Genomic DNA, 19,222 nt, shown 5'->3' on the forward strand with positions numbered 1-19,222 from the left:
GGACTCGGCGTCTTGGTTTCCCGCAGCTGGTCCCGCCTCCTCGGCTCCCTAGCCAATCAGCAGCGAGCCACTTTCTTCCCTTTTCTCCGGTCTGGTAACCCGGGCCAGCAGGCGGCCTTACGAATGTGGAGCTGCAGGGCTCGGTCCCTGCTGTGCGTGTGGGAGGTGCGACTGGCCAGGTTCCTTGGTAGGAGCCTGCTGAGCAGCAATGCCGCCTCGGGAAAGAGCATCGAGCCGCAATGCTGGAACTGCGGCCGCGCGATGGGAGCCGGGCGTGGGGATGAGTTTTTCTGCGCACACTGCCGCGCGCTGCAGCCTCCTGACCCCACTCGGGACTACTTCAGCCTCATGAACTGGTACAGGCGGCGCGGTGTGACTGGAGGGCGGCTCAGGCTTCGTAACCCTAGAGATCAAGGCTTGGGGCGGCGTCTGCGGGCCTGTAATTTCCAGCCAGCTCGTGGGAACTGAGGCAGAAGGACCACAGTTCAAGTCTAGCTTAGACAATTTGCGGAGACTGATTCAACTAAAAGGCTAGATAAGTATATAGGTCATAGGTATGCCTGTGATCTAAGCACTTGAGAAGTGGAAGACACAGGTTCAGGAATCCAAGACTAGCCTCTGCTACAAGGGCCTTGTTTTTAAACTTCAAAAAACGGAAACGGACGAGTTTACATTTTAGGGAGTTTTGAGGGGTGGGATTTCTGGAAAAGGGAAATACATTGGCTAAACTCAAGGGAGCAGAAAAGGGGAGGGTTTATTAAAACGTAGCGTCACCCTGAACTCGTCACCCGCCCCCCTCCGACTCACCAATGCAGGGTTTAAAAGCATGCTAGACTATGGCAGGATTCCCCAGTTGGAGGCCAACCACAAAAATAGGGAACATCTCAAATAAATTATTTATTTAACGGAAAATGCAAAAACAAAACAAGCCAGGTGTGTTGGTATTATGCCTGTGGGTCCAGCACTCAAAAGGATTTGAGGGCAACCTGAGCTATATAAGACAAGTTTGATGAGACTCTGGGCTGCATGAGACTTGGTCTCAAAAACCAAGTGCAGTTAAGAACAAAGCAAACCAAGTGTAATAGCCTATATCCGGAATCCCAGTATTCAGGGGCTAAAGGAGAAGGGTCACACATGGGAGCCAAACATAGGCTAAGCAGTGAGACCCTGTCTCAAGAAACGAAAATTTAATTCAGGCTGAAGATTTGAGGGAGACCAAGAAGTGTTTAGTGTACTTTACCTGCCCCACCCCACCCCCTCTTTTTTTTTTTTTGATTTATGTATATGAGTGCACTGTTGCTGTCTTAAGACACACCAGAAGAGGGCATCAGATCCCATTACAGATGTTTGTGGGCTACCATGTGGTTGCGGGGAATTGATCTCAGGACCTCTGGAAAGGTAGTCAATTCTCTTAACCACTGAGCCGTTGCTCCATCCCTGCCTCCCCCACACCCACTCCCACCTGGGAAAGATTGGAGAGGTACAGAAATATGAGAAGTATGAGCAGATTTAAGTAAAATGGGAGGGCCAGCTGTGGTTGTACACACCTGCAATTCCAACCTCCAGACAAAAACAAGAAAATATGGAGTTCAGGTTTCATCCTGCAATCTGGGCTACCCAGCTGCAGACTACACAGAGTCAGTCTGAATCACTCCCTGAGAAGAAAGGAGTGCAGAATCCTCACTTTATCTTGGTGATAAAAACCTTCCTTGCATTAGCCAAGGCCTGGGTTCAAATCCCAATACTATGCTTTAAAAAGACCAAAAAAGGGGCTGGAGAGATGGCTCAGTGGTTAAGAGCACTGACAGCTCTTCCAGAGATCATGAGTTCAATTCCCAGCAATCACATTGTGGCTCACAACCATCTTTAATGGGATCTGATGCCCTCTTCTACTGTGTCTGAAGACAGCAACATTGTACTTATATAATAAAAAAAAATTAATCTTTAAAAAAAAGACCAAAAAATAAAAGACGTGCTTCTAGGTATTAATGGCCTGTGTAGTAGTCTCTACCTATAAGTCCAACTACTCAGGAAGCTGAAAAAGGAGTATCAAAAATTTCAACCCTGGGCAATTGAGCAACACCTAGGTTTTTTTTGTTGTTGTTGTTTTTTGGGTTTTTTTTTTTTTTAAGTTAAGCTGGTAAACTTGGCTACATAGCAGCTTGAAATCCACAAGATCTTGATTCTCTCTCTCTCTCGCTCTCGCTCTCTCTCTCACACACACTCTAGACCAGACCCGGTGACAGACCTGTAATCCCACCTAAAAGAAGGCTAAATTAGATTTATTGCAAATCTGGGCATGCCTGGGATATACAGAGAGTGATTTCCAAGTCAACTTGGGTACCTTAGTTAAAAAAAATCTGTCTTAGAGGTAGAGAGATGACTCAGCAGTTAAGGGCACTGAGTTCAATTCCCAGCAACCACATGGTGGCTCACAACCGTTTGTAATGGGATCTGATTCCCTCTTCTGGTGTATTCAAAGACAGCTACAGTGTACTAATATATAATAAATAAATAAGTCTTTTTTTTTTTTTTAAGTAAAAAGAGGTCTGGTAGTCAGGAAGAGTGAAGGGAGTGGCTTGGTGCTAAAGTCTTTGCCCAACATGCCAGAGACCGACCCTCTGAGAGCTTACCATGCATTACACCGACCTTATCCCTTAATGTGTCAAGCTGTCAGACCTTCCAGTCAGTTCAGTGTCTCCCTTAATGTCCCTTTCTGATCTTTGCTCATCCGGTTCCTCTCAGATGTCATACCTGTACCACCTCTCCCGAGCCTGTTCCGTTTCCCTTCATTACAGCTACCTCGTCTTAAAAGCAGCCTTCGTTTATGTGCTTGTTATACCCTCCCCAAGAGCAAGACCAGCCCCTAGTAAATAGCTGGTGAAACTACTCTTTTGTTACATGAATAACATCTGGTTTCCTTCCAGCAACCAATCCTTCAGGGTTGACATCCGGAAACTTCAACAAAGGTACCAGCAACTACAGCGCCTTGTCCACCCAGATTTCTTCAGCCAAAAGTCTCAGGTATTTACACACACACACACACACACACACACACACACACACACACACACACACACACATGCGCGCCTGCATACTATCCCCCATGTATGTGCACAACTGGGTGGGTCGCTCCGTTACTCTGGAAAAGAGTTGGACTGCTAGCTCCACCCTGTGGCAGCCTGCCCCTAGACAGGCAGGCCCCAAAGATGTCATTTCCTCCCGGCTTTTATCTGGCTTCCCAGATAACAAAAACACACCAGCCTGACTGGCTCTGGTGATAATAAAACTGTTTTTACCTCTATGAGCAGACTGAGAAACGGTTCTCGGAGAAGCATTCGACCCTGGTGAATGATGCCTACAAGACTCTTCAGGCCCCCGTGAGCAGAGGACTATATCTTGTAAGGTGATTTCTCAACCCATCTGTCTGGGACTCCTCTGTATGAGACCTGGCCTAGTCCAGGAAGCTAATGATACTTACCTCAAAAATACTACAGGAGAGGAAAGAAAGGAAAAGGTTTTATACAATATAATTTTCTTAGCATTCTTTGTACATCCATCTTTTGTGTGTTTCCTTTAGAAGAAATCTCACCGTTGTAGCCCAGGCTGGCTCCAACTTATTAATTCTCTTGCTTCACCGCACCCACATCCAGCTCCTTTCTAGTCTTTTTTTTTTTTTTTTCTCCTTCAGTGCTGGGTATTGAACCTAGTGCCTCGGGCTAAGGAAGTGCTCTGAACTGTGCCTTGGCCCTGCATGACCAATACTGGGTTTTCTTTTGTTTGCTTGCTTGTTTGTTTGTTTGCTTTGATGGTACCAGGTTTTGAATCCACTGTAGTATATCCCCAGCTGCCTTGTTACCTTTTGAACCGGTCTCGCTCAGCTGCCCCGGCCGGACTTAACATGTGATCTTCCTGCCTTGGCCTACTGAGTAACGTGTGATGCAGCCGTGTACCACCCGGCCTGGTTCCTTTTACATATCCTAACCCCACCGCCCACCCTCACCCCCACCCCCCGTTTGCAGTGCTTTAACTCTTTTCTATAAATCTGATGATAAAGAGTACGTGTAGAGCCTCTTTTGCAGGAACACCTAGACCATTTTAGAACTGAAGAGAATGTTTATAAACATTTAACGCCTGAGGAGAGGCGTGACCACCCAGCGCCCGGCTGCAGGCAGCAGAGTGCGGTCCTGTACAAGCGCTCACTATTGCTAGGACAGCTCAAGTTTCCCAGGCTGGACCTGGGACTCTGTGATACAGTGCATATTTAGCATGTACTAGGCTCTGGGCTCCATCTTACCTGATACTCAAAGGTCACCCCCCACCATGAGTACCAATGTACTCTGAAGGAGTAAACGGGATTTATATAACCCTGGGTGTTTCCTAACCAAACTCCTTTTCCTTGTTCCCCTCCCCAATAGCTAAAGCTCCAAGGAATAGAAATTCCTGAAGGGACAGATTATAGAACAGACAGTCAGTTCCTTGTGGAAATCATGGAAATCAATGAAAAACTCGCAGACGCCAAAAGTGAGGCAGCCATGGAAGAGGTAGAAGCCACTGTCAGAGGTAAAGGATAAAATGCTAACAGATATGTTTTATTTCCCCCAAGGAGACCTGACCACAGTAGAGGGGAAATAAGAAGGAAAACACTTGTTGGGGAGCTGGAAAGATGGCTGAGGGGTTAAGAGCACTGGCTTCTCCTCCAGAGGTCCAGAGTTCAAATCCCAGCAACCACATGGTGACTCTATAATGGGATCCAGTGTCTTCTGGTGTGTCTGAAGACAGTGACAGTGTACTCATATAAATAAAATAAATAAATCTTGGAAAGAAAAAGAGAAATAAGAAAGAAAATCAGATAGACAGACAAACACTTGTTGGCCCTCATTGTCATGTGAGAACTGACTTTGGAAGATAGACTTAACCAAGAGTATAATCATACTCCAAGTATTGCAACAATTGCTTCTATCCGGGGTATTATGTAGAGGCTGTCATTATCTCTAAGGAGGAAAACGAGCTGGCTAGTTGGTAGAAGTTGGTAGAAATGCCCCCAGATTTGCAGCAGAGCAAGCACTGAAACCCTGACCTTCTGCCTTCTGACCTAACCTCGACATTTCTTTTTTTTTTTTTTTTTTTTTTTTTTTTTTTTTTTTTTTGGTTCTTTTTTTCGGAGCTGGGGACCGAACCCAGGGCCTTGTGCTTCCTAGGTAAGCGCTCTACCACTGAGCTAAATCCCCAGCCCCCTAACCTCGACATTTCTGTTTCATCCCACAGTCATCTCTAGAAAATCCACAGGGGATGGGTCTAGTTACTGCACAGAACTGGCCCAAGCTTGTGTGGAGGCTGACACACAGAGAAGCTACAGAGCAAGACCTGGGGTCATAAGCTGCTTATGTACATATGTGGTTGGTACACAACCATGAGGACTCGAGTTCAGACCCCACAATTCCCACACATCGTCTCTGACTTCCACATAGGGGCTGTGACATGGACAGCGCACACACACACACACACACACACACACACAAACATGTACTCTCTCTAAGTAAATGTAATTTTAAAAATTTTCTTAAAAAGTGGATGGTCCTTGAGGAATAACAGACAGATAACTTCTGACCTTGACAACAGACAGATAACTTCTGACCTTGACAACACTTGCACACACACAGACACACACACACACACACACACACACACACACACACACACACACTAATAGAACAGAACAGCAGGCCAAAAACTAAGGTTGGATTGTTTTGTATTTTTGTTTTTTGGTTTTTTTTTTTTTTGTTTTTTTTGTTTTTGGTTCTTTTTTTCGGAGCTGGAGATCGAACCCAGGGCCTTGCACTTCCTAGGCAAGCGCTCTACCACTGAGCTAAATCCCCAACCCCTGTTTTGTTTTTTCTGAGTTAGGGTTTCTCCATGTAGCCCTACCTGTCTTAGAACTTACTCTGTAGCCTTGGCTGGCTTCAAACTCAGAGACCTACCTTTGCCTCCCGGGTGTTGGGATTAAAGGTGTGCGCCATCACCGCCCAGCCAGGTTGGATTTTTATGTCACAGTCCTGAATATTTTTCTTGTGTTAGGGATATAAACCAAGAACTTGGTTGGGTAGGTGCTCAACCACTGAGCTTACCCACCCTCTATTTCACTGGGTTTGTTGTCTTTTTGTGTATGTCTTGGATAGTCCTGTGTATCTTAGGTTGACCTTAAGCTCACTATTGGAACTAAGGGCAACTTTAAACTGATTCTCCTGCCTTCCTCGGTGCTGCAGTTACAGGGGTGCCACTCTGTTATATTGTCTTCAAGCAGAGGTCCTCTCCTTAGATCCCCACACACACACATACACATACACACACACACACACACACAATACCCTTACTTAATTGAATGAGACCCTCTCACAGTGTTGAGGATTAGCATAGTTATGGTTTCTATTGCAGTGGTAAAACACCATGATCAAAAGCAACTTGGAGAGAAAATGGTTTATTGAAATAAATATTTATACTTACATTTCCCAATAACAGTCCATCACAGAGGGATGCTGGGGCAGGAGCCATGTGGGAATGCTACTCACTGGCTTGCTGAGCTTAGAGATCTCTCCCTAGACCCACCTGCCTAGGGATACTACCCACAATGGGCTATGCCCTCCCCCATCAAACACTAAGAAACTACCCTGGGGCTGGAGATATGGCCAACACTTAAGAGCACTGGCTGCTCTTCCTGGACACTTGGGTTCAGTTCCCACATGGCAGCTTACAACTGTCTGTAACTCTGGCTCCGTACATTGTAACTGTCTTCAGACACCAGAAGAGGGCATCAGATCTCATTCCAAATGGTTGTGACCCACCATGTGGTTGCTGGGATTTGAACTCAGGACCTCTGGAACAGCAGTCAGTGCTCTTAACCACTGAGCCATCTCACCAGCCCCAAAATAAATCATTCTTAAAAAGAAAATGCCGGGGGCTGGAGAGATGGCTCAGCGGTTAAGAGCACTGACTGCTCTTCCAGAGGTCCTGAGTTCAAATCCCAGCTACCACATGGTGGCTCACAACCATCTGTAATGAGATCTGATGCCCTCTTCTGGCACATCTGAGGACAGCTACAGTGTACTCATCTATAATAAATAAATCTTAAAAAAAAAAAAAAAAAAGAAAAAGAAAATGCCCTACAGGCTTACCTATAGCCCAATGGAGATTTCCTCTTCTCAAATGACTCTTAATTCGCGTCAAGTTGACATAAATACCTGACTTTATACCCTGACCATAAGTATCAGAAGAGAAAAGGTGAGCAGTGACAGTTACATCTTTGTAACTATCATTTTTGCGTATTTGTAGAACCCTCATTTTGTAATGAGCCGCCATGGGGGAGTGAAGTCGCAGCACCTGCGTTGCCCTTGGCACTTCCTCTTCTCCAATATGATGGAATGGAGATGTTCTCATTTTCCTGGTTGGCTATGCAAGTCACTACTGGTTTTCTAAACACTTGGTAATAAATGATTAAAAAAAGGGGGGGGTTGGGGATTTAGCTCAGTGGTAGAGCGCTTGAGGCCCTGAGTTCGGTCCCCAGCTCCGAAAAAAACAAACAAACAAACAAACAAACAAAACGCCATGATGGTAGAGGGTTAGACTGCTCTGCAGAGAGAGGCAAAGCTCACCCTGACCAAGCCTGTTGATTCTCTTTCCCTCAAGGTAAGAAAGTACTGGAAATGAAGAGAAAAGCTTTCTCTTGACTCGCAGTTTTAGGGGTTCAGTCCATGGTTGTCCCACTTGCTCCTGGGGATGTGGCAAGAGAGAAACAACAGAGGCTAGGTCCCAGGACTCCTCTCCAGGACCGGCCTCTAATGTCCTAAGCTCCTCCCACCAGGCTCCGCCTCACCTTTTGGCAACACAGGTCACCGGTCAAGCTTTCAACATCAGGATATTTAAAGGAGATTTATCCAGACTATGTCTATCCCCCTCATTCCCCTCCCCACAGACCTTCCACGGGTGAAAACGTGCACAAGGCCTGTAGGTGCTGCATTTAACAATAGCTGTTAGACAGGCATGATGGAGGCTGCCTACAGTACCAGCAGTCGAGAGAGGGGCAGGAGAATAGTGAGTTCAAGACCAGTCTGGCCAACACAGTGAATCCCTGTGTCAAAAGGAGGCAAGGGCTGAGAGTGTGGCTACGTTGTAGAGACCAAATGGGATGCCTAGGGCCTTGGTACAGCCCTCAGCACCACAAAAGGGCAAAGGTTGTAAAACCTTAAACCCAAGTCCTTCTGTATACAGTAGCACGGTCACAAAATGTTATCTTCATACGTTTATTTATTTACTATGATTGTAGGTTTATTCAGATAGAAAAATTAAAATAATTATTTTTCTCTTCTAGCTAAACAGAAAGAATTTACGGACAATATAAACAGAGCTTTTGAACAAGGTATTCCATCTCTTTTTGAAATTACATTTATTTAGATTTATTTATATATAAGTACCCTGTAGCTGTCTTCAGACACCAGAAGAGGGCATCAGATCCCATTACAGATGGTTGTGAGCCACCATGTGGTTGCTGGGAATTGAACTCAGGACCTCTGGAAGAGCGGTCAGTGCTCTTAACCACTGAGCCATCTCTCCAGCCCAGAATTACATTTATTTAGTGTGTATGTGTGTGGGCATCATGAGGACATCAGAGGACAGTTTTCAACAGTCAGCTCTCTTCTCCCACAATGAAGTCCCTCGGGTTGTCAGACTCAGAGAAAGTACATGCCTTATCCACTGGACCTTTTAGCCTTATTTTATTTTTTTCTTCATTTAATTATTTTTATTAATGTATATGTGTTTTGCCTGCATGTGTGTATGTGTACCGCATGTGTGCCTGGTGCCCTGGACTGCCTGGACCTGAAGTTAGAAGTTTTCAACCATCACTGAGGCTTTCTCTTGGGGTTAGAGAGTTCACAGAAATGCCTTCCACTCAGTAAATGTTAAATAACTTCACATTTCTAATAAAGTGTCTTTTACAAAAAGAAAATGCGGACAGCACTGGGGAATAGTGAGCAGGACGCAACAAAGCACACAAAAAGGGAGAAACCCAGGGCACATGGGGCCTTGGCTTGGATTTGGGGGTTGTTTTTGGTGGTGGTGGTAGTGATAGTTATTGTTCGTTTCTTTGGGGTTTTTTGTTTTGTTTTGTTTTTTTGAGACAGGCTTTCTGTCTATAGCCCTGGCTAAGTTTGTATGTATACTAGGCTGTTCTCAACTCACAGAGATCTGCCTGCCTCTGTCTCCTAAGGTCTCCTAAGGGCTAGGCTTGAAAACATGAGCTGCCACACTTGCCTAGATGGGTCCTGAACAGTGGTCTGGTGTGGGAGACCAGCTAGAGTTTGCTTCTGTATAACTGATATCCTCTAAGCAAACCTACTTGTAGGTTCTCTAAATCTCCTATATACTAGTTTATCTTTTTCCGTTGGTTGGTTTTTAAAAGACGGGGTTGTACTGTGTAGCTCTGGCTGTCCTGGAACTCACTCTGTAGACCGGAGGACGGGCCTTGAACTCAGACCTCCGCCTGCCTCTGCTTCCCAACGGTGCTTTAGTGCACTGCCAGCAGCCACATGCTGGAGTGGTGAATGCATTACATTTATTGATCATTTTTAATATTTAATACTCTCAGGGTTGGCTACAAATGACCTTGACTTTAGCTTTAAGGCTGCATTATGTTTGCCTAGGTTGAAGTTCCTCAACCTGACTGACAGTTATGAAATAATGTTCTTTCTGGGGGGAGGCTAAGATCTTTCCCAGCGTCCCTGGCTTTCACCCAGTAGGTCTCACTTCTACTTCCCCAGACGGCAGCCAAAAATATACCTAGACTTTGGCAAATGTTGCTGTAGGGCACACTCACCTTTAAGTGAAGCCACCAGCCTCCGGGCCCTTTGATCCGGCTGCCTCGGAAGCCAGAGTTGGGTTCTATTATTTCCTGATCTCATTATCTCTTGTGTATTTCAGGTGATTTTGAAAAAGCCAAGGAACTTCTTACAAAAATGAGATACTTTTCAAACATAGAAGAAAAGATCAAGTTAAGCAAGAACCCTCTCTAGTTGCTAACTTAAAGTTTTAAAAATAAACTTTGTATTTCTTTTCCGGCTTCTGCTAATTGGAAATCGATGTTGGGGACTGCGGCATAGCTCAGAGACACAGGCATAGCTCAGAGACACAGCAGCTGCTTCGAATATGGAAGCCCGTGGCTTTGAACCCCATTCCCACAGAAAGCACAGAGAAAGAAGCAAAGAGAATACACAGACTTTGACCATTTATGTGATTTCTATTCAGTTGATGGCTCAGATACTAAGGGCTGGCAAAGTGTGTGGCACCTGTCAGAACCTGCATGCTCAGTTATTTATCGGATAAGTGATATAGCAGGCGCCTAGCCTAGGCTAGGGGATGGGAGGGTGGAGTGGAGGCCCACTTGATCTGCTGTACCTCTGTCCTCTGAGCCTGATAGACACCATCTTCATGAGTTCAGCTGTGCCTGCTTGCAGAAGGTCACCATAGCTCAGCTTATTAACTGTTGACATTCCGTAGTATCCACCTGCCCCCCCCCCCCGCCCCAGCCAGTGGCATGCACTTCTGCCCCAACTGCATGTGACTTTCAGGGCTCTCGAGGGCCTAAGAGTGTAGAGGTGGGGAGAGCTGAAGGAAAGGAAGAGGAGTCCATCTACACAGCAGCAGGAGTCTGGCACTGGCTGTATTCAGATGCTCAATTCTGTACCCCAAGATCTGGTTGATCAAAGATGAGCAGATCATCATGTATACCAGCTTTTGTTGTGTAAACCTTGCCCCCCTCCAAGTTATCCAAAATTGGTTAATGAAGATGCCAGCAGCCTGTACCTAGGCAGAAGGGATTTAGCTGGGGCCTCAGGTCCAAGGCTTGGGGTCTGGGGCATGGACCACAAGGGGGAAGAAGAGGGGAAAGGTGCCGTGGGGTGGGTGGATTGTGAGAACATGGCCGTGAGAACAGTCCAGGTGTGGCTCGGCAAATGATATCGGGAATAGACAAACACAGAGATTTGGTATCTGTCCAGCTCTAATGCTTTCAAAGATGTGTTTCTTTTATTTGGGAACTGTATGGTCTAAATAGGGTAAAACCCCTGAAAGTAATATTTATAAGAGCCCTGAGGGCGTCATTGTCCGTGCTGGGTGCTGACTTTCCTACGAACTGTTTTAGGGTCACCCGTGATCTATATGGTTCCCTCGGGATGAACTTTGGTTTGGGTACAGGAGCTCTAGCGTAACTGCAGAGCTCTTCCATTGTAGCACAGGCGGGTGGCCGGAGAGGAGAGTATGAAACAGACAACAGGGCAGGGCGAGCAGTGAGTTTCCCTCTACCCAACAACCACAGCAACTTTCTGGTGGCCTGGCCTTCAGGAGATGTATAACCCACTTCATTCTGCAACCTTGGCAATTCTGTTTGGGAACAAGCCAGGCCACCTAGGATTCTCCTTCCAGATAGTGTTATCCCCATCTCAAATTTTAAAAAAGGTCAGGGATATAAAAGAGCAAAAGACAAACAAGAATGAATCTTGTAACAGCAGCCGTGTTTTATGCTGCCTAGTCCTTACCTCAGAAGCATAACTCACATCAAAGTGGGTTAGAGTTTATTCAAATATGAATGAGCACGGCCTAGGAACACAGATCCAAATTACCCCAGATTCCATGTTCCAATGCGGTAGCGGCTTCATGAAGTTTTTATAGAAAAGGAACAAAGTCATAAATCAAAGCTCTTTCCACATTGGTCTCAGAAACATTAATAAGGCGTTGCCGCAGAGAAAGGCCTCAGGTGCCGTCTGATAGCCCTCTGAGTCCTTTGGTTGGTTGAAACCACAGTTTTGTTAATCCATTCCCAAAGGTTTTCCTGTGCTAGTCACAGAACATTAAGTCTCACACTGGTGGGCAAGGAATGACTGTCAGGGAACTAAAGAAAGCCCAGGTTCTGGACGTGTAGCCTTCCAAAACCATGGACGTTCTAACCAGTTAACTCCTTTAGAAAGTCTTGTTAGGGGGTTGGGGATTTAGCTCAGTGGTAGAGCGCTTGCCTAGCAAGCACAAGGCCCTGGGTTCGGTCCCCAGCTCCGAAAAAAAGAAAAAAAAAAAAAAATAGAAAGTCTTGTTAGCTTCTTGCTGGGAACTTGCAATTTGCGTTCACACCAGTTTCCATGCTCAGAGCAGCCTCCGCCGCTTCCTGGATCTTTGGGAACTTAGTTTAAGGCCTTGATTCACTTCCAGGCGTGGAGGGGAAGAGGGTGGGTTTTCTGTCTCTGGCGCCGGAAGGACTACAGTTCCAAACAGGACATTCTAATTAGACAATTTCAAGAAGTAGCGTCAGAACTTTTACTCGGAGAATCGCTTCTTAATTTTAAAGGTCCGGTCCAGGCCCCAGGGCAATAAGGAATGCAATAGAACACCTTCTTAAGGAATCCTTTTCCTAAGGATCAGGCCGTGCCTGATTCCAGGAACTACTGAGTTGTTATGTCCCCTCCCCTCTTCCCCAGGCCTTCAATAAACATTTAAGAAGCTTCACAGTTTTTATTAAATACAGAAAAGAAAGTTGGGTTAACAGCAAGGAAGAGTGACCTGGAAATAACAAAAGACAGAGAAAAAAAAAAAAGAGGGGGGAGGGGATCCAAAATCCCCAAGCCTGCATGGACACAGGGTTTATTTTGTTTTTATTTTGTTTTTGTTTTGGGACAGGGTCTCTCTCTATAGCCCTGGCTGACCTTGAACTCTATGTAGACCAGTGTGACCTCGAACTCAGTGATTGGCCTTCGTGCACCTCCTCAGTTCTGGGGTTAAAGACATGTACCTGGTTAGGTGGCAGCCTTAGCACTGGTCTGGTTTGAGAGACCGAGGTAACTAGAGAATGTCCAACACTGCAGTTTCTGGAATTAGGGAAGGCTTTAACTAAGCATCCTAGCTTGGGAGTCTATGGGAATCTGGGGCAGGTGGTAAAAGCAGGTCTGAGTGTTAAAGAAGCAGAGAAAAATCTAAGCCGTACCACCATATATCTGAGACTCAGGCTGCATAGCCTGAGGCAGTGCATGGAGAATCAGGCTCTTATGACCCATTAGACACACTGGGTCATCACCAACGGAGGTCTCATGGATGTTGGGTTGGAGGACAAGAGAAGAGGGACAGGCACACTGAGAGAACGAGGTCTGAGGAAAACAGTGTCCGATACCCCATTCACAGCGCCTGATAGGTCAGTGTTTACCAGACACCAGGAACAACCAGGCCCATAGAAACCTCAAGACTGGCATGGAGTTTTAGCAGCTGTGCTGAGCCCTTTGGTGGGACAGGCTCTGTATGAAGTAGGAAGGACTTTGGAGGATCTGAGTGAATTAGGACAGCATGGAGTGTCTGTAAAGAGAGAGAGCGGCCAAGAGATAGGGGAAAGGCAAAATGGAAGAGGTCTGTGTGCGTTACTTGAAGGCAAATGCAACAAGATTCATATCCAGTCTGAATTTCTGAAGGAAAAAACATGATCAAGGGACTGGAGGGATGGCTCAGTGGTTAAGAGTACTGACCACTCTTCCAGAGGTCCTGAGTTCAATTCCCAGCAACCACACAGTGGCTCACAACCATCTGTAATGGGATCCGATGCCCTCTTCTGGTGTGTCTGAAGACAGCGACAGTGTACTCACATACATAAAATAAATATTAATAAAAAATGACCAAGAGCTAAATTCTGTGCTAATGAGCTCTGGAAGATTAAGCCTGAGGATCAGTTCACAGACGGTATCCTCGATAAAGCAATACATGTGCAGAAGAGCAAGCCTGCCCCAGGGATGGGCAGCTATCTTTTCAGACTAAGCAGGCTACCTTTCTCTCCTGGGGAAGGACATGCTAGGACTGGAGCTTGCTGACACCTCCATCCCCTCACGTGCTACTCTCGAGGGCCTGTAATGTCTGTTCCAGACCTGTAACAGTTCGCACAGCATCTCTGCTTCCTGGGTAGATCCTACCCGTCAAGCAGGCCTGTCATTCCGTACTGCCTGGTAGAAGGCTGCTATCCTGGGAATTGCCCCGCATACATCCCCCACCCAGGAGGCCTCACCCCATTATGATCCCAGTCCTTGGCCCTCATGTAACTGCTGAACCTTGTGCTGTTTGTCTCATTCCTCATGTCAGGGACACCACCACTGCTCTTCCCAAACTCATCTTCTGTTTTGTTGTATCCTGCTGACTGAGCCAAGTGTTGCTAGAATTTCTTCCCAAGAAAAGATGTAAAGCAATGTCCACCTCGGCCTCAACAAAAAATGGTATTGATTCTGCCCAAGTTCACTCTGGGAACCTAGCCCTTTGTTGGGGTTCTTGTGGGTTGTGGGCACTCACGCCTATACCAAACAAGGGATGAAGACATCTGCCTGCGGCTGCATAGATGGAGCTCTGTTCTGGTCTTCCCTGTCATGGATATAAACTACATACATACATATACCATACATACATACATACATACATATATAATACATACATACATACATACCTGCATACATATACAATACATACATATATATACAATACATACATACACAATACATACATACACAATACATACATACATACATACATACATATATACAATACATACATATATACATACATATACAATACATGCATACATACATACACAATACATACATATACAATACATACATACATACATACATACATACCATACATACATACATACATACACTCCAGCCCCTTCCCAGGCTACCTGCAGCATTGTTAGGTTGTAGGAAGCAGGTGGATACTAACGCTAGAGAGCTTGTATGTGTGCATATGCTTAGTGTGTGTGTGTGTGTGTGTGTGAGAGAGAGAGAGAGAGAGAGAGAGAGAGAGAGAGATCAGTCAGCCCATGTAGCATGATCATTTGCAAGGGGGGGTCATAGTTTAGCGCCCCAAGATAGTGGTTGCTTGGCTTGCAAGATCACTCACAACAGGGCCTTTGTGTTCCAAGGCAATAAGGTGGGAAACTCTAGAAGGCTACACATGATATCACTCTGGTCTCCACATGTGTATGTACAGTCATACACTAGCATACTTACAACTGGGCCACACACACATATACACATGAACAGACACACACGAATCATGCCTGAACCCATTCTCCAAATCAAACCAACTCAAATGCAACAGCTTGACTCTGTCTAGAAATGTGGATTTTGAGGTCCTGGATGTGGGTTTACTCAGTTAACAGGAATTATTGATTGTCACAGCAAGCTGCTTGGCCTGAAGATATCTGGGTGTATCGGTACTGTCTCTACCTGCCCCACAGTTTACAATAAAGAATCAGCTACTTGTCTGAACACACCAGAGCCCTTTGAGCAAATAATTACAAATGTGCTGATTATGTGGAGTGCTCCTGCAGCCACAGAGATGAAAGGGCTTTAAAACACTCGAGAAGAAATGTGCGTTCCTTCTTTGGAACAATGATCAGCACCAAACCGGTCTAACCACAAAAAGAAATCAGATAGACACTGACAAGTCTGGAGGGGCATGAAAGGAATTCTCGCTTTACCTGCTCCGTTAGCTGGAGAGACTGCTTGCTCATTCCCTATTTGGGGCACAAATTAAAAAGATATTGTTTCTTAGTCGTAGCTTCTGAGATCAATGAGTGTTCTAGTTTGCCTTCTATCACCATGATAGACACTATAACAAAAAAAGCAATTTGGGAATGAAGGGGTTTGTTTCATCTTACCCTTCCACATGGCACTGTCACTGAGGAAAGTCAGAGCAGGAACAAGAGCTGAAGGGCGTGGCGAGCAATTGACTACTGGTTTCATTTTCATGGCTCTCTTAGCCTGCTTTCTTACACAACCCAGACCCACCTGCCTATGGGTGTCACTGTCCACAGTGGGTTAGGCTCTCCCAATCATTCATAAAGAGAATGTCCCTACAGACACAGCTCTGTCTGCTGACCAATCTAATAGAAGCAATTTCTCGAATGAAATTCCCCCTTCAAGTTTGTGTTGTTGACAGAAAAACTGACCGACACAGTTGACCCCCTGTCATCATGACACACAGACAGATCACTATTGAACCCCCAAGTCCTCATGTTAAAACCACAATATAAAATATAGTATAACTTTAAAAGTCCCAGAGTCGGGGTTGGGGATTTAGCTCAGTGGTAGAGCGCTTGCCTAGCAAGCGCAAGGCCCTGGGTTCGGTCCCCAGCTCCGAAAAAAAGAAAAAAGAAAAAAAAGAAAAAAAAAAGTCCCAGAGTCATCATGCATGGTGGTGCACACCTTTAATCCTGGCACGACAGAGGCAGAAGCAGGCAATTCTCTGTTAGTTGGAGGCCTGTCTGTTCTACATAGTGAATTCCAAGACAATCAAGGCTACACAAGGTAACCCTGTCTCAAAAAGAAAGAAAGAAAGAAAGAAAGAAAGAAAGAAAGAAAGAAAGAAAGAAAGAAAGAAAGAAAGAAAGAGAAAGACATCTAGAGAGAGAGAGAGAGAGAGAGATAGATAGATAGATAGACAGACAGACAGACAAGTAGATAAGGAGGTAGGTAGGTAGATAGATAGGTAGATACATATTCAAAATCTTTTTGTCACGTTTGTGTTTCTAAAAGTCCTAAGTCAACCGTGGACTCCTGTAAAATCACACGTTACATAACTTTTTATTCTAAAAGGTAAAGCCAAGGCATAGCAATCAAAGCAAAACAAACCCAACATCTAACAGTATAAGTCAAATCCTGTTAGTTCAGGGTCTGAGATCCGCTGTGCTGAAAGGGCACATGCAGCTCTGCTGCTGTCTCTCCCGCCCAAAGCACACAGCACACCTGCTGTCCAGGGGATTTCCGGTTTGTTCCCTGTGTGAACAAATAATCGAACGTCCTGGAAAATGGAAGACCAAGCAACAAGAAAAGTAAAAGTTACCGCTTTACTCCTTCATGATGAGAAAGACCTCCAAGGCTGGAGGTCTGCTCCACAGAGAGGGTCCCTGGGTCCTCCCCCTTTCTCCTATTGATCCTGTTTAGAGACCCACCTTCTTCCTCCATGGCTCCCAAGCTCTTACCCCTCACAATGCCTTTCAAGAACAAGAAGCTGCAGTTCTCAGGCAGCTCCCTTTACCTTCCCTGTCTCTATTGATCTAACCCTCCTAAGGCTCAGGCTGGTGGCATTCCACAGCGGCTGCCTGTGATGGTGGTGTGATGGTGGTGGTGGTGGTGATGATGATGATGATGACGATGACGATGATGGCGGCCATCACATGCTTCTGAGATCTCCAAAATCCTGGGATCGCTACTGCAAATGGGATACACCTTCAGTGATATCATCTGGGCTCCCCTTGGGGACTCTGACCCTGACTCATAGTGCCATACTTCAGCTTCTCTTGTGATCCTTCAATCTTTTGCTCCATCACAGTCTCATGCCTAGATAACGTCATTTTTCATTTATGGGGCTGGGGTTAGGGTGCCTTATGTGTGCCCTTTGAGGCCAAAAGAGGATGTCGAATCCCCTAGAACTGGTGGTTACAGGTGGTTGTGAGAATACAGATGCTGGGAAACAAACTCAGGACCTCTGGAAGTGCAGCCAGTGCTCTCAACCACTGACCCATCTCTCCAACCACAACTAGCTAGCTTTCTTATATAGCTCAGGATTACCTTCCAATGGAATAGTGGTGGTGCCTTCCTACCTTATTCATGAACAAGGCAGCTGTTCAGACTTGCCTAGATAACTTTATTTTCCACCCTGATTTAGGCAAATTTCTCAGTGAGGTTTCTCCTTTATTGACTCCGGGCTGTTTCAGGTTAGTAATTAGGCTAGCAAGGACCACAGAAGCACAAAGATATCAGTTCAACACTCAAAACTCAGTTTTTTTGTTTTTTTAAAAAAAGACATTTCACCATCCACGGGGATTGGGGATTTGGCTCAGTGGTAGAGCGCTTACCTAGGAAGCGCAAGGTCCTGGGTTCGGTCCCCAGCTCCAAAAAACAAGAACCACAAAAAAAAAAAAAGACATTTCAGAGCTGGGGAGGTAGACCAGTTGTCCCTACACCTTGCTGGTCAGGAAGTTCCAAGTTCAGTGGGAGACCATGTCTCAAAGCTAGGAAGACAGTTGTTGTCACCCATTTCTGTGCAGCAGAAGCAGGCATGATGTGCAATCATACCTCTCCCAATGGAAACAGGGAGTTTTCTTACGGTGCAAGATCACTTTCTGAAACAAAAGAAGTAAGAGAGAACTTTATGTTGGCTCTGCCCTGGAGTCAAGAAACTCAGGTTCTCACAGAATAGCAAAGATGGTTTGGCATGTTCGTAAGGACTTAGACATGGTAACTACCATATGAGAAGTTAAATCTTCTAGACTGGAAAACCAGGCATGATGAGGCACACATAAACCTAGCACCTAGGAGTGGAGGCAGGAGGATCAGAAGTTCAAGACCATTCATGGCTGCATAGTGGGTTCTAGGCCAATTTGGGCTACATGAGACTCCATGTCAATAAAACATAAAACCTAAGTTGGGGAACTACATCAATCAAGAACAGCTCCAGTCAGACCAGAACTCCTATCTAGGAGTGTCCAGCCCTAGGTGGGGCAACAATGACCTAAGGACTTCTTTTTTAAGATTTATTTATGTATGTGAGTACACTGTAGCTGTTTTCAGACACACCAGAAAAGGGGATCAGATCCCATTACAGATGGTTGTGAGCCACCATGTGGTTGCTAGGAATTGAACTCAGGACCTCTGGAAGAGCAGAGAATGCTCTTTTTTTTTTTCTTTTTTCTTTTTTTTCGGGGCTGGGGACCGAACCCAGGACCTTGCGCTTCCTAGGCAAGGCGCTCTACCACTGAGCCAAATCCCCAACCCCCAGAGAATGCTCTTAACGGCTGAGCCATCTCTCCAGCCCCTATGGAGTGGAGCTGGTGTACCAATCCCAGCAGCCACCTTATTATCCTACAGGATTCTGGGAGCACAGCTGACCTACTGAAAAACCTCAAAGAAACAAATTCACAAAATGAGAAATTTGACGTCCTCTCCCTCAAAAAGCCTTACTAGGAAATGGGATCTCCAGCTTCTTATCTCTTTAATGTTCAAAAGACTTCTGCAAGTCCCTACAAGGCCTGTTTAAAGTGGTGGTAGCACATGCCTTTAATCTCCACTCAGGAGGCAGTGGAGAGCGGATCTCTGTGAGCTCAAAGTCAGCCTGGTCTACAGAGTGTGTTCTAGGATAGCCAAAGCAACATAGA

General features: G+C 45.6%; 1 protein-coding gene and 1 long non-coding RNA gene across 12 annotated transcripts; one reads left to right on the plus strand and one right to left on the minus strand.

Annotated features, from left to right (window-relative positions):
- The first annotated feature begins 95 nt into the window (after positions 1–95).
- Positions 96–10,114, plus strand: Hscb (HscB mitochondrial iron-sulfur cluster co-chaperone). Of its 11 annotated transcripts, none has more exons than XR_015634097.1 (7): positions 107–356; positions 2,928–3,024; positions 3,312–3,406; positions 4,419–4,563; positions 7,330–7,480; positions 8,366–8,413; positions 9,973–10,105. XR_015634097.1 is itself a non-coding variant. In XM_087578999.1 (7 exons), the coding sequence occupies exons 1-6, from the start codon at positions 124–126 to the stop codon at positions 8,367–8,369; spliced, it is 720 nt and encodes a 239-aa protein (XP_087435125.1). In that variant the 5' UTR covers positions 107–123; the 3' UTR covers positions 8,370–8,413; positions 9,973–10,105.
- LOC148002381 (uncharacterized) lies at positions 195–6,785 on the minus strand. The gene is made up of 2 exons (XR_015634923.1): positions 5,866–6,785; positions 195–1,240 (listed from the first exon to the last, which is right to left on the minus strand). It is a non-coding gene; the product is annotated as an uncharacterized LOC148002381 (long non-coding RNA).
- Positions 10,115–19,222: the final 9,108 nt, after the last annotated feature.

Source organism: Rattus norvegicus, chromosome 12 (assembly GCF_021556685.1).
Source record: "Rattus norvegicus strain SHRSP/BbbUtx chromosome 12, alternate assembly SHRSP_T2T, whole genome shotgun sequence".
Taxonomy (NCBI): Eukaryota; Metazoa; Chordata; class Mammalia; order Rodentia; family Muridae; genus Rattus; species Rattus norvegicus.